Source organism: Leptonychotes weddellii, chromosome 14 (assembly GCF_054177405.1).
Source record: "Leptonychotes weddellii isolate Sample4059 chromosome 14, ASM5417740v2, whole genome shotgun sequence".
Lineage (NCBI taxonomy): Eukaryota > Metazoa > Chordata > Mammalia > Carnivora > Phocidae > Leptonychotes > Leptonychotes weddellii.
In genome coordinates this window covers 47142774-47166804 of record NC_138382.1, presented here as the reverse complement: position 1 = coordinate 47166804, position 24031 = coordinate 47142774, and the positions used below count along the sequence as shown (strand labels likewise).

At 41.2% G+C, this 24031-nt stretch overlaps 1 protein-coding gene across 4 annotated transcripts in view; it reads left to right on the top strand.

The window, feature by feature from the left end:
• The window catches only part of KIF24 (kinesin family member 24), a 60256-nt gene that overhangs the window by 29137 nt on the left and 7088 nt on the right, over positions 1 to 24031 (top strand). For all 4 annotated transcript variants that reach the window (XR_014140025.1, XM_081803076.1, XM_081803075.1 and 1 more), the window contains exons 6-10: positions 1593 to 1680; positions 12521 to 12642; positions 13513 to 13618; positions 17801 to 17872; positions 20494 to 20603. Coding sequence is in view for 3 of the 4 variants with exons in the window: in XM_081803076.1 (XP_081659202.1) it covers positions 1593 to 1680; positions 12521 to 12642; positions 13513 to 13618; positions 17801 to 17872; positions 20494 to 20603 (498 nt within the window). In the remaining variant the exon portion in view is untranslated. The remainder of the gene's footprint in view (positions 1 to 1592; positions 1681 to 12520; positions 12643 to 13512; positions 13619 to 17800; positions 17873 to 20493; positions 20604 to 24031) is intronic.

Genomic DNA, 24031 nt, shown 5'->3' with positions numbered 1-24031 from the left:
TTTTTTTTTTAAAGATTTTATTTATTTATTTGAGAGAGAGAATGAGAGAGAGAGAGCACATGAGAGGGGGGAGGGTCAGAGGGAGAAGCAGACCCCCTGCTGAGCAAGGAGCCCGATATGGGACTCGATCCCGGGACTCCAGGATCATGACCTGAGCCGAAGGCAGTCGCTTAACCAACTGAGCCACCCAGGCGCCCCCCGAATTAACTCTTAAAAGTAGAGGTTAGATTGTTTTTATACCCTTGTATAAAAAGTGATAGAAATATACTTCTTGCTTATAAGATTTAAAAATCTAGCAGTACATTTTGGGCTGTCCATTAGGAACTTTTCTGGGGTGAGCTCAGCGTGTAGGGCCTAGGAATGACATGAGGGCTCTGAAAGCTAGATCCTTCTTTTATTCCAGAAGCCTGACTCTTCCAATAGTTGTTTCCTGATAGGTCACAGGGATTGGTGAAGCTGTTTTCTTCCAATCCTTCTGCAAAAATTTGGAAACTTGGAGTGAAACATAAACTAAGAAAAGTTTTTAGAGGTACCTGGGTGGCTCAGTTGGTTAAGTGTCCGACTCTTGGTTTCTGCTCAGGTCATGATCTCAGGGTCATGGAAATGACCCCTGAGTCAGGCTCTTCACTCAGCAGGGAGTCTGCTTGTCCCTCTCCCTCTGCTCTTCCTCCCATCCCCCCTCAAATAAATAAATTAATTTAATCTTTTGTAAAAAAAAATTTTTTTTTGAGAAAATCTTTCCTTTTTTGGTATAAAGTGGAATTCCATTCTTAACCTCAATCACTATCTTATTAAGGGAAAAAAATAATCTTAGAGTCTCTAATAGATTTAATATATGCCCCTTGATGTATCTGGGGTTTAATCTGGTTTAATTGACCATAACCTTACACATAGGCCTGAGAAATTCAGTTATAGCACCAAATCTTCCTTCCTCCCTTGGAAGATATATCAAGACTCCTTATGTTGGAAATAAAGTAGAACCCCACTTATACTGGCTTAAGTTATTTAGCGAAGTCATTGGCTCATGTAACTAGAAAGCCTAGACGAGAATCAGGCCTTAGGGTCTGTTTACTCTAGGAGCTCAGGGATGTTATAAGGACCAATTTCTTTGCTCAGCTCTGCCTTCTATGATGTTAGCTTCCAAAACTGGCTCTCTAGTGGATACAGAATGGCTGCCACTGCCCCCAGGGCCACATACACTTTCACTTCCAGAAAGAAAGAGTACCAGCATCTCACTCCCAGGCACTTAACAACCAGAGACTAGGACTTTATTTTGATTAGACCAGCAGAGATCCCATATCCAGTCCTGAACCAATCACTGAAGCCACTGATTGGCATAGGTGTGGATCATATGTTCCTTCTTTTAATTATAGCCAAAGGTGCTGACTTGTTTACAACAGTCAAGGACCATCTCTGAAGCCCAGGGCTGGGGTCAGGAGTTGTGGGAGTGGGCGGGGAGGATACACATCAATCTCACTCAAATAACAGAACTGCTACCTAATAGGGGAATGATGGAATGGTTTCTGGGGAGGCAAGAACAAAGTCCATTATACAGCAGGTCTGCCATACCAGCCGTGTTCTTGTATCTGCAGGCTCTTTGCAAGAGAAGATAGCAAGCACGTGGTACAGATAGTGGGACTGCAAGAACTTCAGGTGGATAGTGTGGAGCTCCTCTTAGAGGTAATTCTTCTTTCCTTACTACCTCCCCTCCCCCCTCCCCCCCACCCCCACAGCAGCCTAAGTACAGAGAAAGAATTCATTTTGCTATCTAGCAAATATAATGGACTCAGATGTAGCCAAAGGGCCATGACAAGCATGCCACTTCAACGTTTGTAAAATGTGAGTCCTCTAAGAGGATAGCTCCCTTCTCTACAGGGTTGTTGTCTCAGTGCCATGGAGCATGTGGGAGAACCTAATGCATGAGAGGGATACTCTTGTGCTAGTTTCACAGGCTGCCAGTGTATATATTTCTATGGTAGTAGAAAAAGCTGCTGGAGAGAAATATCCTTACTTTAAGTAAAAATTTTAAGAGGTAAGGGGTGCCTGACTGGCTCAGTCAGAGCATGTGGCTCTTGATCTCAGGGTTGTGAGTTTGAGCCCGTGTTAGGTGTAGAGATTACTTTAAAAAAAATTTTTTTTTCCCATAGGTAATACTTTAATGTGGGTTCAAAATTCAAGAAATACAAGGATGCCTGGGTAGCTCAGTCGGTTGAGCATCTGACTCTTGATTTCAGCTCAGGTCATGATCTCAAGATCATGAGATGGAGCCCCGCGCCAGGCTCCATGCGCAGTGTGGAATCTGCCTGTCCCTCTCTCTCTGTTCCTCCCCCTGCTGGTTTTCTCTCTCTCTCTCTCTCTCTCTCAAATAAATAAATAAATAAATAAATAAATAAATAAATAAATAAAATCTTTAAAAAAAATTCAAGAGTTACAATGAAAATATCCCTTCCATTCCCTTTTCAAACTGAAGCAACTAATTTTAATAGTTTTTTTGTATATCCTTCCAAAGGTATTTTTTTTCAAAGCTATTTTTAAATCTTCTATTAAAAGTTATCTTTTGGGGTGCCTGGGTGGCTCAGTCTGTTAAGCGTCTGCCTTCAGCTCAGGTCATGATCCTGGAGTCCTGGGATCGAGTCCCACATCAGGCTTCCTGCTCAGTGGGTCAGTAGGGAGTCTGCTTCTCCCTCTCACTCTCCCTCGGTGCTCTCTCTCTCTCAAATAAATAAAAATCTTTAATAATAATAAATAAAAGTTATTTTTTAACACTTGTTCATTATTAGATATAAACCTTACAAAAATATATAAGAAGATAGAAAAATAATGGCCACCTCCAACTTACTATATACAACTCCCTACTTCCCACTAGGATATCTGTTAACAGTTTAAAATATTAAAACACACACACACACACACAGAGTTTAAAATATTTAAATTTTTTCCTGTTCCAGGAATTTATTAACTTATGTACAAATATACTTTTGGTGACTCTTCCTTTAATGCAGTGGTCCTCAACCCTAGCTTTATATTGTGTCATTAGGGAACTTTTTCCCCCTTAGGTAAAAAAAAATGGTTTAACCATTTTTATTGTGAAAAATAGCACTCTACAGAAAAATGCCTAAAGCCTGAATGTGTTTAGTATAAAGAAATAAGCACTTTTTTTTTTTTAAGATTTTATTCATTTATTTGAGAGAGAGACAGAGATAGCGAGCCAGGAGGAGAGGGAGAAGCAGACTCTCCACCAAGCAGGGAGCCTGATACGGGGCTTGATCCCAGAACCCTGGGATCATGACCTGAGCTGAAGGCAGACGCTTAACCGACTGAGCCACCCAGACACCCCAAGAAACAAGCATCTTTATAATCAATTATGCAGATTAAGAAATAGAACATTTTAGCACCCCACAAACCCCTATACAGCTTTCCAGTCACAGTCCCCTATAATCCTGACATTTATGCTGATCACTTTTTTTTTAAGATTTATTCATTTATTTTTAGAGCGCTAAAGAAAACACAAGCTCATGCAGGGTGAGGGGCAGAGAGAGAGAGAAAATCCCAAGGAGACTCCACTGAGGGCAGAACCTGACTCAGGTCTCTATCCCAGGACCCTGAGATTTTTGACCTGAGCTGAAATCAAGAGTCGGCCAATTAACCAACTGAGCTACCCAGGCCCCCTACGCTAATCACTTTCTTGTTTTTTGTTATAGTTTTGCCACTTATGTATTCATCCATTAACTATGTAACTTCGTTTTTGCCTGTTTTTAAACTTTATATGAATAGAATCATACTGTATTTTTTAGTGTCTTTTGCTCAACACTATGCTTTTGAGTTCCCTCTATGTTTTTGCATATGGCTGTAATTTTGTTTTTATTTGCTGTGTAGTATTCAATCATATGAGTATACCACAGTTTATTTAACCATTCTGTTAATGGATAGTTGGGATTGTTTCTTTTTGGGCACTATTCTGAACATTGTAACCGTGAATATCCTTACACATGTATTCCAGTATATAGCATATGAGTTCTTTAGGTTATATATCTAGCTGTGAAATGATTGGGTCAAAGGACATGCATATCTTCACTTCACTAGATGGTGCAACTGCTTTCCAAAGCTATGTACACTACCACAAGCAGTGTGTGAGCAATCCCATTGTTCTTCATCCTCACCAACACTTTCTGTTGACTTTTAAATTTTTACCGGTCTGGAATTATTTAATTAAATCTCATTGTGTTTTTTTCTGCATTCTGCTGATTGAGAATTAAATTGAATAGCTTTTCATATTTTTTTTTAATTTTAAGATTTTATTTTTAAATAATCGCTACACCCAATGTGGGGCTCAAACTCACAACCCTGAGATCAAGAATTGCATGCTCTACCAACTGAGCCAGCCAGGCACCCCACTTTGCATATTTTTAATTTATCTTATGGGTTTCATCTTTTGGGAATGCCAGTTAGGTTCTTTCCCTCCTTTTTGGGTTATCTGTCTTTCTCTTATTACTGATTTGTATAATCTAGATGTGAGTCATTTGTCAGTTATTTGTGTCATAAGCATGTTGTCTCGTTCTGTGGCTTGTGTTTCTAGTTTCATCACAGTGTCTTTTTAATGCTTGCTTGAGTCCCTCTGAGGTCAATTAAATCAGAATCTCTTGGGGTGAGGTCCAAATGTAGATATTATTATTATTTTAAACTGAAATATAGGTCACATACCATAAAATTCACCTTTTTAAAGTGTATGCATCAGTGGCTTATATATATATATATATTTATATATATATATAAATTTTTTTTTTTTTTTTTTTTGAGAGCATGAGAGAGAGAGAGCATGAGCACAAACGGGGGTGGGCCAAATCAAGAGTTGGATGCTTAACCAACTGATCCACTCAGGCACCCTACATATCTTACTAAGTTATAATCCACATATCATAATAATTACCCTTTTAAAATATACAATTTAGTGATTTTTAAAGAATATTCAAAAAGTTGTGCAGCCATTACCACTATTTAATTCCAGAACATTTCATCACCTCAAAGTGAAATCCTGTACCTTTGGCAGTTACTCTCTATTTCCTCTGCCTCCAGGCCTGGCAACCACTAATTTCTTTCTCGATGGATTTGTGCCTATTTTGGCCATATCATATAAATGGAATCCTGCAATAGGCAACCTTTTGTCCCTGGCTACTTTCATTTAGTGTATTTTCAAAGTTCATCCATGTTGTAGCATATATAAGTACTTCATTTTTAAGACCAAATAATACCCTATTATGGATAGAGTATATGGACTCATATTTTGTTCATCCATTCATCAGTTGATAGATACATAGGTTGTTTTCACTTTTATAGAAACCACTGTTATGAATAATACCGCTATGAACATTCACGTACAAGTTTTTGTGTAGACCTGTGTCTTCACTTTTCTTGAGTCTATGCCTAGGAGTGGAATTACTGGGTCATACTTTTTGAGGAACTGCCAAACTGTTTTCCAAAGTGGCTGCACCATTTTATATTCCCACCACCAATGTATGGAGATAGGTATTATTTTAAAAGCTCACCAGGTGATTCTAACATGCAGCCTGCAGCCATTATAGTCATTCTTTTAGTATATCCAGCAAGCCTGGCTAGAGGCAAAGAGAGAAGGCTAGAAGGACAGGCTGGGTACTTGGCAAAACCTACCTTTAAAACTGCTTCTCAATACACCGTTCCAGGGACTTGGGTGTGTGAAATGGCAGGGTGAGCCACCATTGATGTCTTTTTCTAACAGTTTCGTTTTGCTAGGACAAATAGGTAAATTTTGCTTAAGGGCTGGGACCTCATATGTGTGTGATTATCATATTCCTGAGTCCTGGGATCTAAAACCTGAGGATAGCACGTGAGTGTGCCTATTTTAGAGTTACCTAAGAACCAAGAGCCCCTTTCTTGCAATTGTAAAAGCAGGTAAAGAACAAAAGTTCGTGACATGTGTTGAAGGGGCTTCCCTGAGACTGACCATTCTTAACCTGTCCAGAGCCCTCTCCATTGTGGAGTCCTAAGGAAATTGTTTCTCATACTCCTATTTACTGTGGTCCTCTTGCCCCCTCTTCCCCAGACATTCCTTTATTTGGCAGGGAGTTGCAGGAGAGTTGATCCCCTTGATGCCTTTATCCCTGAAGGGTAAACCAACTGAAAGGGAAAGGAGCAAATGTTGGGAGGAAGTCCCTTTTCCTTAGCTATGGGCCATCATTGTGTTAATGGGCAGTCTGGTGTCAGATCACCTCCTGTAGCCTGGAAGAGTTTTATGCACTGCTCTATCCCAAGTTATCTTTCCTGAGAAAAGCAGAAAGAAATTTCTTGTTAGTCAATGTGTTATCTCATTGCCATCGATACTCTTGTCTGTAATATATATGATGGTGTACAAGAAAGCCAGCTGAGATCAAGGTGGAAAGTTGATATAAATTATGGATACCCTCATAAACATTTATTGACTCGAAACAACAGCACTTACTAACTCAGGTGTCATACTTTCTCGGGTGTCACTGTTCATGTTCACTCAGGTATCATCCATGTGTTTGCTCAAGTGTCACGGTCTGGTGTCATCTTTGAGTGTCACCCTCACAGATCACCCTCAGGTTTCCTCAGGCATGGCCACTTGTTGCCTGCCTGCACAACTAGCAGCCTCATTTTTTTTTTTTTTTAAAGATTTTATTTATTTATTTGAGAGACAGAGAATGAGAGAGAGGGGGGAGGGTCAGAAGGAGAAACAGACTCCCTGCCCAGCAGGGAGCCTGATGCGGGACTCGATCCCGGGACTCCAGGATCACGACCTGAGCCGAAGGCAGTCGCCTAACCAACTGAGCCACCCAGGCGCCCCTAGCAGCCTCATTTTTTATGCGGGATTGTTCTTCTTCCAGGACCTTTCTCCTTCAGGTGTATTATACTACCTTGATCTTAACAGTGCAGGCGCCAGGCACCAGGTCTTCCCTGCCTTTACAGAGGTGCACCGACTCATCACATTTCTCAGATTTGGAATCAAGGTTTCTTCTGTCAGGGAATTGAGTATTTTTTCAGTTGCAGAGACTTAGAGATTTTTAAGTTATTTCTACAGCCATTTGACATACTTATGGGTATCCATTCTCAAACTTCTAATAAATCTGTCTCCTGTTTTATCGTTGCCCTGGCTCTAATTGGTAGCAGAGACCACATGGCGCAAGCTTCCCGTAGATGAGCCTCGGTTGTATGCCAGTGATAGAGACTTAATGTGTACACAGGGCCTATACTACTGAAGTGCTCCTAGCCCTCCTTTGGTATATGTGCAGAAAGCTTAATGATTAAAGCCTCGTAACCAGACAGACCTGGGTCCCAGTGGCATATATCCTTCAGCCTGTCCTTTACCTTTCTGAGCCTGAAACATGTGGATGATAGTAGATGATTGGTTGGGTGATAGAGAAGGAAATGAGATAACATACAGAAAATGCTTGGTGTGATGCTAGCTCAATTCGTCACATCTATTCTTATTAATAATATTAATGTCCCTGAATGTTTCCCAGGCAACAGAATTCAGCAGTTGTCTCTACTTTCTTTGGTGGCAGGTCCTCATTTCCCTATTCACATAACATGTGTTGTCTAAAGGACCTAGATTTAGAAACTTGCCTAATAGACTTTAGTTATGGAAGGAGGAATTTGAGAAGGAGGTAGTGAGAGGAAAAGGGGCCTCGTGATTTTTAAGTTGATTGCACTAATTTTATTGGCTCCTAGACTTGCATTTTCCCCCAAATGTATTCTCTATTTTTTCCTCTTTATTCTTTTTTTTCCTTGTTAGTTCTTGAGGCACCTGGCTGACTCAGTCCAGCGTACAACTTTTTTTTTTTCTTTTTAAAGATTTTATTTATTTATTTATCAGAGAGACAGAGCACAAGCAGAGGGAGAAGCAGGCTACCTGCTGAGCAGGGAGCCTGATGCGGGGCTTGCTCTGAGGACTCAGAGATCATGACCTGAGCCGAAGGCAGACGCTTAAAAGACTGAGCCACCCAGGCGTCCCTAGTATGTGACTCTTGATCTTGGGGTTGTGAGTTCGAGGCCCACATTGGGTGTAGAGATTACTTAAAAACATAAAAAAATCTTAAAAAAAAAAAAGATGTTCTTTATTAAAATGAATATTTATGGGGGGGGGTGCCTGGGTGGGTTCAGGTGGTTAAGCATCGGGCTCTTGATTTTGGCTCAGGTCATGATCTCAGGGTCTTGAGATCGAGTCCCTATGTGGGGCTCCTCACTCAGCGGGAAGTCTGCTTGAGATTCTCTCTGCCCCTCCCCCCACTCGCACACTGGCACGCGCACTCTCTCTCTTTCTCTCCAAAATAAATAAGGGGCACCTGGGTGGCTCAGTCGTTAAGCGTCTGCCTTCGGCTCAGGTCATGATCCCAGCATCCTGGGATCGAGCCCCGCATTGGGCTCCCTGCTCGGCGGGAGGCCTGCTTCTCCCTCTCCCACTCCCCCTGCTTGTGTTCCCTCTCTCGCTGTCTCTCTCTGTCAAATAAATAAATAAAATCTTTAAAATAAATAAATCAGTCTTTTTTTAATGAATATTTATTGAGAATTTACCATGTGCCAATCATGATTCTAAAATGTGCTTTACATGTATTATCTTGTATCATCTTTCTTAGTTCTCTTAAGTAAACTATGAGATTATCATTTTATGGATAAGAAACTGAGGCTCTGAAAAGTTAAGTGACTTGCAAACTTTTGCTCATTGCAAAAGGTCACACAACCATATGTCAGAGCTGGCATGCATACCCAGACAGTCTAACTTCAGATTTCACTATCTTAACCACTGCACTTGAGTCTGTTTGTCTGATGATCTTCACAAACTGAATCATTTTTACTCCTCAGAGTTCAGCTGCTTTATTTCACAGTTTCTGAAAGGAATGGTGATTGCAGGCTATTTCTGAAGCTGAGGAAATGACCGGAACCAGAAATTCCTTCATGCCTTCCCTAAAAGGCATTGAGTCAAGAAAGGTCTCCTCAACACGTTAGGTTTTCTGAGACATACTCACAGGCACCTAATGCATCATGATGGATAAGGTGGACAAGGAGCATGGAAAACCGAGTGTAAAACTCTATAATAGAACCCCAGAAGTCGGCCTTTTTTGGCTCCCCTGGGGGTGAACCACAAACAAGCCTATGAGTTTCTGACCGTATCCACAGTTGCCGGCTAGGTATGGCCGTGAGGCCTCTCAGAGCTTTCCCTGTGTCCCAGCAGGAGCGGCATCAGTACTCTCACATGTGGCAGAGGACACCTGGCTTCCTTCCCTAGCCTGGCTATATTTGACCTATGTGACCTTGGATAAGTCACCAACTTCTCTGTGTTTCTTCCCTTACCAAGTATATTGTATACACAAATACAGAGATTTAAGAGATCTCCAGATCTCCCCTGTCTTTTCGCAGGGCTTGTAAAAGACCAAAAACAAACCAAAAATCAGAAGAGGTGTGAGAACCCTAAAACTAGAAGGAAATACACCAGAATCTTGTTAACTCTGGGATTATGGGAGGTATATATTTTCTTCTTGATACTTTTCCTGTATTTTCCAAGTTTTCCACAGTAAGCATGTCTTCCTTTTCTGATAGAAAAAGGAAAGAGAAGTTTGATAAAAAGAACATCACACATTGTCTTCATTGCTTTACAGTCTATGTCAGCATGAAGTCAGAGTGACAGGAGAGAGGCCAGGATGAGGAAGCACAGTTGAACTAGATGCTTCAGTTACAAATATGCCTTTCGTGGCCTCGCCAGCAGCAGAGCTTATTTAACATTGCAGGCCAGGGCCACCTGCCACAGCCAGGGGAAAGGACTACTGCTCTCACTCTTCTCATTTCCGATTAGCAGTAACATCCTAGCCATGTAGTTGAAAATCCAGTGTTATAAATTAACAAGTTCTTCTCTTGATAAAAAGATTCATCAGGGGTGTCCGGGTGGCTCAGTCGTTAGGCGTCTGCCTTTGGCTCAGGTCATGATCCCAGGGTCCTGCGATCGAGCCCCTCATTGGGCTCCCTGCTCAGCGGGAAGCCTGCTTCTCCCTCTCCCACTCCCCCTGCTTGTGTTCCCTCTCTCACTGTGTCTCTCTCTGTCAAATAAATAAAATCTTAAAAAAAAAAAGATTCGGGCGCCTGGGTGGCTCAGTTGATTAAGCGACTGCCTTCGGCTCAGGTCATGATCCTGGAGTCCCGGGATCGAGTCCCACATCGGGCTCCCTGCTCAGCGGGGAGTCTGCTTCTCCCTCTGACCCTCCTCCCTCTCATGCTCTCTGTCTCTCATTGTCTCTCTCGCAAATAAATAAAGTCTTAAAAAAAAAAAAAGATTCATCAGATGGACCTGTTATACTTTTAGCAGATTATTTACAAAATGAGTGCATCTAAAATATGATTCTAAATTTGATTTTAAAGTTCAATTCTAAATCTCATATACAGATAATCTTTAGAAACACAACTGCTTAAACCAGGAAGGAACTTATTATTAAACTTTTTTTTAAATTTATTTTTTATTATCTTTTAAGCATTTTATTTAAATTCAATTAATTAACATGTATTATTGGTTTCAGAAGTACAGGTCTGTGATTCATCAGTCCTGTATAATACCCAGTGCTCATTATATCATGTGCCCTCCTTAGTGTCCATCACCCAGTTACCACATCCCTCCCCCCCGCCATCCCTCCAGCAATCCTTGGTTTGTTTCCTACATTTAAGAGTCTCTTATGGTTTGTCTCCCTCTCTGGTTTCGTCTTGTTTTATTTTTTCCACTCTTCCCCTATGATCCTCTGTTTTGTTTCTTAAATTCCACGTATCAGTGAGATCATATGATAATTGTCTTTCTCTGATTGACTTATTTCACTTGGCATAATACCCTCTAGTTCCATGCATATTAGTTAAACTTTTAAAAAGTACCTGCATGTTAAGATATTTTATGGCCTATTGAAGTTTGATTCTGGCAACTTTTGGACTCTTAATTTGGAAACTGTGGCTATGTTCAATATAATATAAATTAAAATTTTGAAAGATTGAGAAAAAATGAGTTAGGACTCCCTTACCCTTAATTCACTGCAAAATAAATGAATTTATCATAAGCACCTGACAGCATAGTGGAAACCACATAAGCTTTGGAGTCAGACATACTGGATATAGAATTTGGTTCTGTCACACAACAGCTGTTTGTGAGCAAATCAACCTCTTTTTTTTTTCCTTAAGATTTTATTTATTTAGGGGGAGACAAACCATGAGAGACTATGGACTCTCTTGAGAAACAAACTGAGGGTTTTAGAGGGGAAGGGGGTGGGGGAATGGGTTAGCCCGGTGATGGGTATTAAGGAGGGTATTGAATGGAACACTGGGTGTTATACGCAAACAATGAATCATGGAACACTACATCAAAAACTAATGATGTCATGTATGGTGACTAACATAATAAAATAAAATTTAAAAAAAAATTTATATAGGGACAGACTGTGTGAGCAGGGGGAGGGGCAGAGAATCTCAAGCAGACTCTTTGCTGAGCATGGAGCCCCACCCAGGTCTTGATCCCACCACCCTGAGGTCATGACCTGAGCTGAAGCCAGGAGTCGGACGCTCAACCAGCTGAGCCACCCAGGTGCCCCACAACTCAGCCTCTTTATTCTTCAACATACACTGGGCATAATATAATGAACTCACCTCATATCTAGGGTGTTGTGAAGATTCTATCAATGAATGTTTTATTTAATAAAGATTTTTTTATTTTTAAGTAATCTCTGCACCCAACATGGAGCTCAAACCCACAACCCCAAGATCAAGAGTCGCACGCACCACTGACTGAGCCAGCCGGGCACCCCTCTGTCAAATAATATTTCTTCACCTTTTTTATTCCCAGTAATCAACACTCCTCCCTCTATCTAAAATCAAGGCAGCGTGTTCATTTATGGCTGTGTTTTCGGTGGCAAGAGGCCAGTCCTGAGACTTCACCTCTATTCCCCCTCTCCCTGTGGGCTACAGGGACCCAGGTTATCTTTACTTGTATTTTGAGGGGCACTTGGTTTCAAAGGAAATCATGGGCTCGTGTCAATTGTGATAGCTCGTTACTTCCATGTTCCCACACATCAGGCCGGGGCCTCCTTTATGACTGCCTCCTGATGGAACAGGTGGTTGTAATCAGTCATTCCATGATGCACATTTCTGTCCTTTGCTTTAGTCACTAAGATAGATGGGTACTGTGGGACATTGCCTTGGAGACAAGTCATGCCCTGGAGACTATAGTCAGGCTAAATCAATCAAAGATATTAAAAAGAATATATAAGACAAGAAGTAAATTAGCTCTTGAGCTGTTGAATGTTCTCCCCCAAGGTTAGTATTCCACATTGTTTGCATTGCTGTTGGGTACTTACTCTGTATGATTTAATGTTTAGGCAGCTTTCTGAAAATACTGCAGTATACTGACAAAGTTATATGCCTGGTCTCTCTTGCTCTCAACCAACCCTTAGGAACCAGGGGCATTTTTTACTTCTTGGGGAAATCACCCTATGGATTTTATTTTCAGGTGATTCTGAAGGGCAGCAAGGAGCGCAGCACCGGGGCCACTGGAGTTAACGCAGACTCCTCCCGCTCCCATGCTATCATCCAAATTCAGATCAAAGATTCAGCCAAGAGGACATTTGGCAGGTGAGCTGGAAATACGCAAAGAATTGCATTGTCTGCCTTTCCCTAATGTGACTTTGAAATATGTGTTATCAACAACAGGACACTCTGCCACCATGGAGTTTTTAATAAATATCAGGGATACAGAGTAGAGTTGTTAGCTCTGAAATAAATCATTGTATTAAAGTGCCATCAGTTAATTAACCATGAAGTAATGACCTGTTGTTGGTCAAGCCTAAGTTATTAAAAGGGACATTGATTGCTTCTAACGTGAAACACAGTATCAGCAAAGAAATAGTAGGAAATGCATCTCAGCTTACAGGCCAAAAAAAAAAAAGAGAAAATTAATCTATCCTTCTTGAAAGAAGCCATAAGACAATTGGGTACATTCATTGCTTCTCTGGTGCTATCTTAGCAAACTCTGCAACACTGATGGATGAGCCTATCTCACCTCTGAGTAATGAGTCTGTTTTGTTTTTTTTTTTAACTTTCTTTTTTTCTTCTTCTTCTTTCTTTTTCTTTTTTGGCTGGAAAGCAGCCCACAAAAGTTTCTATTTAATTACCTAAGTGGTAAAAAAAAAAAAAAAAAAAAAATCACCTAAGTGGTGACCTAAGTGATTTGCATTGTAGTCATTTAGCTTTATGGGAAGAATGTTTTATTAATTTTATTAATTTCTCACAAATGATTAAAACCAAAGGAAGTGTCTGAGTGAACAGCTCCCACAATGGCTAGCAGATCAGAATCTTATAATACTTTTTTTGGAAAGCTGCCAGTGTCTTTTCTTTCCAGAGGTTGGGCCAGTGTTAATTTCTTCCTGCTGCCCCAAATTGCTGACTGATGTAAAAATAAAGCAGAGTCCCCAAGAAGTTATCCCTGCTGTGTGTCTTCTCTAGGATCTCTTTTATTGACTTGGCTGGCAGTGAAAGAGCCGCAGATGCCAGAGACTCAGACAGACAGACAAAGATGGAAGGCGCAGAAATAAACCAGAGTCTTCTGGCTGTAAGTTTGAAAGCTTTGATCTAAAAATCCTTCTTGAGGGGTGCCTGGGTGGCTCAGGCGTTAAGCGTCTGCCTTCAGCTCAGGTCGTGATCCCAGGGTCCTGGGATCGAGTCCCGCCTGCTTCTCCCTCTCCCACTCCCCCTGCTTGTGTTTCCTCTCTCGCTGTGTCTCTCTCTGTCAAATAAATAAATAAAATATTTTTTAAAAAATAATAAAAAAATAAAAATCCTTCTTGAGAGATTTTGCCCCTCTTTACATGCAACCAGAGTGGGTGAGGATGGGGTGGGGTAGAATCAGCAGAGTAAGGGCATGCTTCTGTCTGGCAGTGGGATTCCAGGGTTGGAGATGGAGGCTGCCTGATCAGATTCTTAGCAGTTCTAGGCAACTCTTCCCTTCTGTCCCTCTCTTCTCTTCCTCTGGTCATTCCCTTAGGGGCAGAAAAGTATTTCTGCAGCTGCTGAATGGTTAACTTAGGTAAGCTTTCTCTTGCTCACCAAGTTTTTAAATTGTATTAATTTTTCAAACATAAAAAAATAGAATAAATCGTATAATGATCTCCCAAATTCTTGCACCCAGCTTCAACATGTGAAAAATCTAACCAACCCTTTCCTTCCCCTGGTTGGATTATAGTAAAGCAAATCCTGTCAGCCTGTCATTTCTTCCACAAATATTTCATTATCTCGAAGAGATAAGGACTCTTATTTTTTAATATAACTATAATGCCATTATCATACTTGAAGAAATATTTAATTTTTTTTTTAAGATTTTATTTATTTGACAGAGATAGCGAGAGCAGGAACACAGGCAGGGGGAGTGGGAGAGGGAGAAGCAGACTCCCCACTGAGCAGGGAGCCCAACATGGGGCTCGATCCCAGGACTTCAGGATCATGACCTGAGCCGAAGGCAGACCCTTAACAACTGAGCCATGCAGGCACCCAATAATTATGTAATGTTATCTATTACCCAGGAAGTATTATCATTTCTCCAGTTGTCCCGTAAATGTCTTTTCACAGTTTGTTCAAATCAAGATGCAAACAGTACCCTTGGATTGCTTTTGATAGTCTCTTTTATTCCATATCAGTTCTTCTGTTCTCTCTTTTAATATCTGTATTTGTTGAAGAAAACTGGGTCACTTGTCCTGTAAGATTTCCAACATTCTGGATGAGGTTGACTGCATCCCCATGTGGATGTTTAACATCATACTCTATCCTCTGTATTCTCTGTGGAGTGGCTAAGATCCGTACTTGTGCTGTACGGGAGGGACCTGTAAGCCACAGATGGCTACTGAGCACTTCCGGTGTAGCTCATCTGAATTGAAATATGCTCTAAGTGTACGATACATACTGGATCTTGAAGCGGGTATAATATCTCAATATTTTTTCATACTGGTTACATGCTGAAATAATATTTTTGCTGGGTTTTTAAATATTTTTTGATATATTGGATTACATAACATATAATTAAGATTAATTTCAGGGCGCCTGGCTGGCTCAGGTGGTTAAGTGTCTACCTTCAGCTCAGGTCATGATCTCAGGGTCCTGGGATCAAGCCCACATTGGGTTCCCTGCTCAGAGGGGAGTCTGCTTCTCCCTCTCGTCCCCCCACTCATGCTTTTCTCTCGCTCACTCTCTCAAATAAATAAAATCTTAAAAAAAAAAAAAAAGATTAATTTCATTTGTTTTTTTAATGTGGCTACTAGAAATTTAAAATTATACATATGGTTTGCACTTGTAGCTAACATATTCCTGTTGGGAAAGCACTGTTCTAGAAGCTTGATCAGATTGAGGTTCTGGTTTTTTGGCAAGAATTCATGGGTAGTTTTTAGACTTCCTATAGGAACACATCAGGAAGTACAGAATGTCCGGTTGGTTGTCTCTTTGTGATTTTTAAGAATTGAGAAAGATTTGAGTGTTGTCTGTGTAATTCCTCTGTTAGAGTTTCCTCTCAGACTTTTTTGCTTAATGGATTTACCAGCCATTGATGAGCATCACCTGTATCTATTGTTTCATTAGGGATTCCAAAATGGTGATACTCTCATTCTAACATTCCTTCTTTATTAGCTGGAAAGAATTTTTCCTCAATTAAGTTCATACAGTAGAGACAAGTTAAATGCTTGCTTGATTCTTTGCCTTTACTCAACAGTTTTCAGAATGATTTGGTGTCCTAGTATCCTAAACATGACCAATGAATTTGTTATTATTGACTGTTTTGTTTGGCTTTGTGTTATTATAAACTCATTGTAATTATTATTCTTTTTGGTATTTAAATTGTACATCTTTGGGCAATGGGAGCCTTTTCAAGTATGTTCCTTTGGTTTTTTGACCAACTATTAGTCTCTAATAGCTTCCTGGCGTTTTGTTATGACAAGATTTTCTAGGCTCATCTTGTACATTTCCTTCCCCAGACCTTGAACCAGTCAATTCTTCAACAAGCCTTGGTTTTAGAAGGAAATGGCATTTAGAGACCATTTAGGGTCCTAGGCATGCTTACTACCACTGGGTTAGTCCTGGCTTCTAGGCCTTTTTGTTGGACAGAGCTAGGAAGTAGATTTTTTTTTTTTGAAAGAGGAAAATACATTAGGGACTCATAATAATAAATTAATTCAAAATTAAGATTACAGGGTTTTGGGTTAACTTTTTTGAATTTATATTTTTGTCTCCTTTCTCTTATGCTAGAATTCTTAGTTCCTAACAACATTTATATAATTTGCTCTACTTCAATATATGTGTATTTCAAAATAATGCTGATATTTTTCATAATACGATTACTAAATTCAGATTACTATTTCTTTGCAGTTTCCTTTCACCCTTAGGTTGTATCCCACTTAGGTGTACTGTCATAATATTGTGTTGCACAGTCACTTGAAATCTTTTCTATATGTTTAAGCTTACCAATTTCATATTCAGTTAAAGTAAAAACTGTAGAACATTGAAAGAAATCTAGTGTCCATCCCTGTCCCCTCAACCCTATTACCTCCCTCCCCTTAGATAAGCATTATATATATATACAAATATATATATATTTGTATTCACCTCAGAAAAAAAAGGGTAGCATACTGCCAACACTTTGCTTTCTTCACTTAACACCACCCTGGAGCTCACCGCATGGCTGTATGCAGAGCTCTTCCTTGTTCCTTTTCGCTGCTATACCGTGTTGCCTGTGCCCCTCCATATTACGTCCTTTTGATCAGAACAGAAGTCTCTTAGGACACATCTTGGTAATGGATGCAGAAAATAAATGAAGATAAAGCACAGGTGGGGAGCCTGGCTGGCCCAGTCAGTGGAGCATGCAACTCTTGATCTTGGGGTCATGAGTTCGAGCCCCACACGGGACATAGAGTTTACTTTAAAAAAAAAAAACTGTTAGAAAAAACAAAAGATAAAGCACAGATGTTTGCAGACACAGTTCAAAGCTATGGCTTAACCAACTGAGCCACTCAGGTGCCCCTACTTTTAAATAAAAGCAAAAATCCTCTTTGGATTTCTTTTTTTTTTTTTTTAATTTTATTTATTTATGCATGAGAGACAGAGAGAGGCAGAGGGAGAAGCAGGCTCCCCAAGGAGCTGGGAGCCCGATGAGGACTCGATCCCAGGACCCCGGGATCATGACCTGAGCCGAAGGCAGACACTTAACTATCTGAGCCACCCAGGCGCCCCACTTTGGATTTCTTTAAGTTAGTGCACACTCTTGCTCTCTCTCAAACTAATTATCAGAAACTTCTATCTGAATCTGCGCTCGAATCTACACCTATAGGTGTGCATATGTGAGCAGGGAGGTGGGGGAGTGGTATAGAGATTTTCTGTACTTAAGTGCATCTATAGCTACTAATAGTATGAGAGGAGGCAAGAAAAAGGGAGCTGGCAAGGCAGAACTGCCACCACATAAGCTTGGACTCTGGGGGGTGCCTGTGGGAATGTCCCTGGTTTGTCTGTTCCCCACTGTTGGGGCTAATCCTAGGATTATAGCCTTTAGGATGGGAGGCCCTTAACTAGACACAGGGAGCTCACTCAGGATGTTTACCCGTCTAGCTTGATTTTTCCTGTTGGACAAGAAACTACCAGGGCATTTTGACTTCCTTTTGGAGGATTGTCTGAGTATGGCTTATTTAAGAAAAGTCTGATCCATTACTTTCTCTTTGCATGTGATATTTGATGTGCTTGTTGTTAATCTACCACTTTGCAGCTGAAGGAATGTATCCGCGCATTGGATCAGGAACACACCCACACTCCCTTCAGGCAAAGCAAATTAACTCAGGTAATGTTAAATGTGAACTTTGAGTTTGTTCCGTTTCATTCATTTGTTCGGCAAAGCCTCCACTGCCACCAAGGCATCATGCTAAGCTTGGGCGGGGGGGAAGGAGTCACATTCCTTCCAGGTCATTCTAGGCAGGGATGGGCATCCTCGGGCAGAGATGCCTGCAGTATGAAGCCACTGAGCTTTCACAGGGCAGCAGTGTACTTCTGGTCACCACCCAACAGCTTTCTGCTTATTTCTAATATAAAGAAGAGTTTTTGATTTAATGGAGTCTCTGAGCCTTTGAAGTGGGGGTGGTATAGCTATACTAAGTATTTTCTTAGCTCTAAGACTTAGTGTTTGAAGACAAAAAATAACCCCTGGAGTTAAAAAGAGTAAGATTTTTTAAAGTTTTGTAAATTTACTTTTTGCTTATTTTTTAAAGATGTTGTTTTTAAGTAATCTCTACAGCCAACATGGGGTTCGAACTTACAACCCTGAGATCAAGAGTCGTGTGCTCTACTGACTAAATCAGCCAGGTACTCTGAATGAGATAGATTTTTGATATGTACTGATCGGAAAGATGACCAAGACGTATAGTTTTTTAAAAATATAAAATGAGGGGAAAAAAACTATACACACAAAAAAATTATGTCTATGTTAACTGATTATTCTGAGTGGTAAAATTGTAAGTAATTTTTTTCCTCCCATTTTTCTGTCATGACACTATGCTTCTTAATTAATGGAAAGTACCACTAATTCAGCATTGTACTGGCTACAGAACAGTAGCCCACGGAGGGGTCTCCCTACATATACAGACTGCTGTGAAGGCAGTTATGGATGCCCCTGATTCCTTTCTGCACCACGTCCTGTGCTCCGTGGAGGACAGACTAGCGTAGACGGCAGTCTAGGTGAGGATCTTTGTATTTTGGCAGAGGTTCTCTGTGCAGCTAATCTAATGGCTCCACATGGCCTGGGGCAGAACCTATAACTCCTTATCAGAACTGGTGATCTGTGGATTAGATTATATCTTCTCAAACATGATTTCAGCTAGAGACTTAGGAAACCCTTCTTATGGGTGGTTAGCCCTGATTCTGACATTGGCTCTGTTATTTTTTAAAACAAGTTCACCATCCCCAGAAAATGTCTTCCTATTTAATTTAAAAAATAATAATTCACGGGGCACCTGGGTGGCTCAGTTGTTAAACGTCTGCCTTCGGCTTGGGTCATGATCCTGGGATCGAGCCATGCGTCAGGCTCCCTGCTCAGCGGGAAGCCTGCTTCTCCCTCTCCCACTCCCCCTGCTTGTGTTCCCTCTCTCGCTGTGTCTCTGTCTTAAACAAAACAAAACAAAAAAAATCTTAAAAAAAAAATAAAAAATAATTCAGGGGCACCTGGCTGGCTCAGTTGGTGGAGTGTGCGACTCTTGATCTCGGGGTTGTGGGTTCAAGCTCCATGTTAGGTATAGAAATTGTTTAAAAATAAAATCTTTTAAAAGTAATAATAATGAGGGGCGCCTGGGTGGCTCAGTTGGTTAAGCGACTGCCTTCGGCTCAGGTCATGATCCTGGAGTCCCGGGATGGAGTCCCGCATCGGGCTCCCTGCTCAGCGGGGGGTCTGCTTCTCCCTCTGACCCTCTTCCCTCTCGTGCTCTCTGTCTCTCATTCTCTCTCTCAAATAAATAAATAAAATCTTTAAAAAAAAAAATAATAATGATAATAGTTATTCAAACAGTATATGTATATACAAGTACAAAGAAGATGGCAAAAGATACCTGAAAATCCCACCTTAGTGATAATCACTGCTACATTTTGGTAACTATCCTTCCAGATATTTCTCTGCCCACATAGATCTACTTATAGAAGTATGAAATCTTACGCTTTTTTCACTCAAAGGTAAGTTTTAGATCTTCCCGTGTACCTAAGTACAGATATACATAATTATTTTTAATGGTTGTATTGTAGTCAGTTAACAGTTATTTAGTTTGCTGGGCACCTGGGTGGCTCAGGTCATGATCCCAGGGTCCTGGGATCAAGCCCCATGTCGGGCTCCCTGCTCAGCAGAGAGCCTGCTTCTCCCTGTGCTTGTGCTCTCTCTCTTTCTGTCAAATAAATAAATAAAATCTAAAAAAAAAAAAAAAAAAAGTTTGTTCCCTGTTTACAGACTCCTAGATTTTCTAATTATTATTATTATAATGTAATGCATATCCTATGTGTACTTTTTTTTTTATCAACTGAGCAATTCTCTTTAGGAATATGTCGTGGAAGCATGCACATTTTTTATATTTTTATACATATTGCCAAACTGCCTTCTCAAAAGCTTACACTGTTTGATGGTACACAGTACATAAATAACGTAGCAATGTAGAAAAGTGACCATTTCCCTAGACTCTCACCAAGGCAGGGTATCATGAGTCTTAATTAATCTTATGGGTGAAAAATATTAGTATTCTTACTAGTTTGAATTTCTTTGATTGGTTGGTGAAGTACCTTTTTTGTGTGTTTTTGATCATTTGTATTTCTTCTTTGTAAATTGCCTTTTTGTAGCGGAGAGGGGAGCTATGGCCCAGTGTCCTGCACACAGTAAGTAGTCAGTGTGCCCTTTGTTAATTGACTTCATTGACCTGCTTTCTGTGTGGACAGGTTCTGAGGGATTCTTTCATTGGTGATGCCAAAACCTGCATGATTGCCAACATCTCACCAAGCCATGTGGCCACCGAACACACTTTGAATACCTTGCGTTACGCTGACCGGTGAGTCGCTCCCAAGTGTGTGTGTGTGTGTGTGTGTGTGTGTGTTACACTGACTGGTGAGTCGCTCCCAGGTGTGTGTGTGTGTGTGTGTGTGTTACGCTGACTGGTGAGTCGCTCCCAGGTGTGTGTGTGTGTGTTACGCTGACCGGTGAGTCGCTCCCAGGTGTGTGTGTGTGTTACGCTGACCGGTGAGTCGCTCCCAGGTGTGTGTGTGTGTGTGTGTGTTTCAAACACACAGAGATCTGATTTTGAGATCCAGAAGTCTGTTCTTGAGGCAGTGATCCTAGTACCATGGGAATGTGCAACTGGTCATCTGAAGAATGTGACTTGGTAGGCCTTGTCATTTTACAAGTGTGAATGTGACAAGAGAAAGGGGACACGTTCCCTGGTTCCAGAGACAACTCCATCAGTGACTTTTATTTTTTAAAGATTTTATTTATTTATTTGACAGAGAGGGAGAGCACACGCGCGCATAAGTGGGGGAGCGGCAGGCAGAGGGAGAGGGAGAAGCAGGCTCCCCACTGAGCAGGGAGCCCGACGCTGGACTCCATCCCAGGACTCTGGGATCATGACCTGAGCCGAAGGCAGATGCTTAACCGACTGAGCCACCCAGGCACCCCCATCAGTGACTTATTTGTTTTGTTTTGTTTTATTTTTTTGATTTTTTAGGTTTTTTTAAAGATTTTATTTGAGAGAGAGAGCGAGCACATGAGAGGGGGGAGGGTAAGAGGGAGAAGCAGACTTCCCGCTGAGCAGGGAGCCTGATGCGGGACTTGATCCTGGAACTCCAGGATCATGACCTGAGCCGAAGGCAGTCGCTTAACCGAGTCACCCAGGCACCCCTGTTTTGTTTTTTTTTTAATGTTTTGATGAGAAGGAACTTATTTATTTAAAGATTTTATTAATTTATTTTAGAGAGACACAGCAAGAGGGAACACAAGCAGGGGGAGTGGGAGAGGGAGAAGCAAGCTTCCCACGGAGCAGGGAGCCCGATGCGGAGCTCGATACCAGGACCCTGGAACCATGACCCGAGCCGAAGGCAGATGCTTAACACCTGAGCCACCCAGGCGCCCCCATCAGTGACTTTTAAATGGCTAGTAGGAAATGAAATATTTCTTTGGAGTGGAAGGCTCAAGGTTTTCTCCCTGCTAGCCTCAGCCCTAATCGTAAGGGATAGAATACATGTTACTTATCAAGGCAGAGGCACTTAGAGCTATGTAGGTCCAGAAGACATCAACCCAGACATGACAAGTTACAGAAGGATAAAATAAACCCAGAGAAAGGCAGGAATTTTAAAAGGGCTTATTGGGAACTGGTGGTAAATCTAGCCCTCCTGACTACATGGTCAGGGCTCTTTCTGGGGTGACCTTGGTATCTGCCAGGGTTCCCCCACCCCCATGCCCCATCTCTTACCTGGGGTGACATAGGGTTCCTACCAGGGGTGAAGACGCTATCACTTCCATCCTTTCCTCTGGCTACTTTCCTGCCTGGTCCTGTCTTAACATCCTTCTCTTTGGTGTCCCAGAAGCTGTCTCCAAGATTAACAAACTATTTGAGGGAAACCTGTTTTTTTTTATTACTGTTGAGGAATCTTTAGTATCCATAGCATTTTATGAAATTCACTGGGAAGGAAAAGTGAGCTGTCATTTAAGCTCCATGAAAACAAGAAACCTTATCTATTTCTCCACTTTATCTACTGCCCAGACAGTACTTGGTACCTAGTAGATGCGCAATAAATATTTGTGAATGAAAGGAGGAACTCTTCCTGGGTGTCAAGGCGAGGCCCTCTGTGTACCTATCTCATTTAAATAGGAGAGAGACCTCACAAAGTGGTTATAAGAGTGGACCCTGTAGTCAAGACTATCTGCTTCTGCCATGAAATAGCTGGGCAGTCTTGGGCAAAAGGTTTGGGCTTCAGTTTTATCTGACAGGGGATAATATTAGCATCTACCCATACATTAGGTATGTGCAATCAATGAGGATAGTATGTTATGAAGGGCTTAGCACCACACCAGGTACATAGTTACCATTCACTATGTGTTAATTTAAGCAACAGTAATATTAATAGGTCCCCCAAATAGGTTTCCTTTATTGCATGGTTTCCTAATGCCTGCACACTAGCACTGCTATAAGAAAGGCTCCTTCATGCGTGCCTGGGTGGCTCAGTGGGTTAAGCACCTGACTCTTGGCTTCAGCTCCAGTCATGATCTTGGGATCCTAAGATCGAGCCCCGAGTCGGGCTCTGCTCTCAGTGTGGAGTCTGCTTGAGATTCTCTCCCTTTCCTTCTTCTCCTCCCCCTGCTCACATGTTCTCTTGCTCTGTCTCACATAAATCAATCTTAAAAAGAAAGGCTACTTCACAAACTGAGATCATATAGAAGATATGAGATGATCCAAACTTGCTTCCAAAAAATGAATATGGCTTGAAATTCTTTACCCCCATGTATCCAGCTTCAGTAATTGATAACGATAAACTGATTTCGTTTCATAACCCCACCCACTCCCCAGATCCCACTGTTATCAGTTGCTTAAAGTAAGAACTTCATCATTAGGAGCAGAGAGCAAGACATCTCCTCTCTTAGTGCCTCAGTAAAGGAAGATGAAAATAACCCTTTCCCATAGGGAGGTATTAAGTATAATTGAAATATTTGAAATAATTTTGGCTTTAAAAAGAACAGAAAAAGTGTAATAGAAATCTCTTCCATTTGAGGGGGCACCTGGTGGCTCAGTCGTTAAGCGTCTGCCTTCGGCTCAGGTCATGGTCCCAGGGTCCTGGGATCGAGCCCCGCATCGGGCTCCCTGCTCCGCGGGAAGCCTGCTTCTCCCTCTCCCACTCCCCCTGCTTGTGTTCCTGCCCTCGCTATGCCGCTCTCTGTCAAATAAATAAATAAAATATTTTTTAAAAATCTCTTCCATTTGAAGCAGTCTGATAAATTACTGAAAATGAATGAAAGCCATTTGTTTTATGTGCTTAAATGAGACCTGGTGAGATTAATTTTAAGTAATAATCTATACACACACAATGATTTTATTGCTTATTTAACAATTCTGATTTAAAATTTTCTTCTTTAAAATTTTCTTCTATATACTAGAATGTTGCTAAGGAGTCTAAAAATAAAGTTCCAGCTGGACCCCTAATAGGTATAGATCTATCAGAAAAGCTCAGTGACAGGAGTGATTCTGGGGATAGGAAGAGTACACTGGAAGCATTTAGCATCAATAACCAAATTACCTGTAGGATTCCTTCTGTCACTCAGCTTTCTAGAATTATTTACTGTGACTCCTAGGGGGAAATTTTGGTGTTTCTCTCTTACTGAGACTAAAATAGTTAAGATTTTTATAGCAGGAAGTAATTTGGAACCATCTAGACTGACTGTGGCTCTTCTCAGCCCGTTTCCTTGTATGTATGCCCTACTGCAACACCTAAA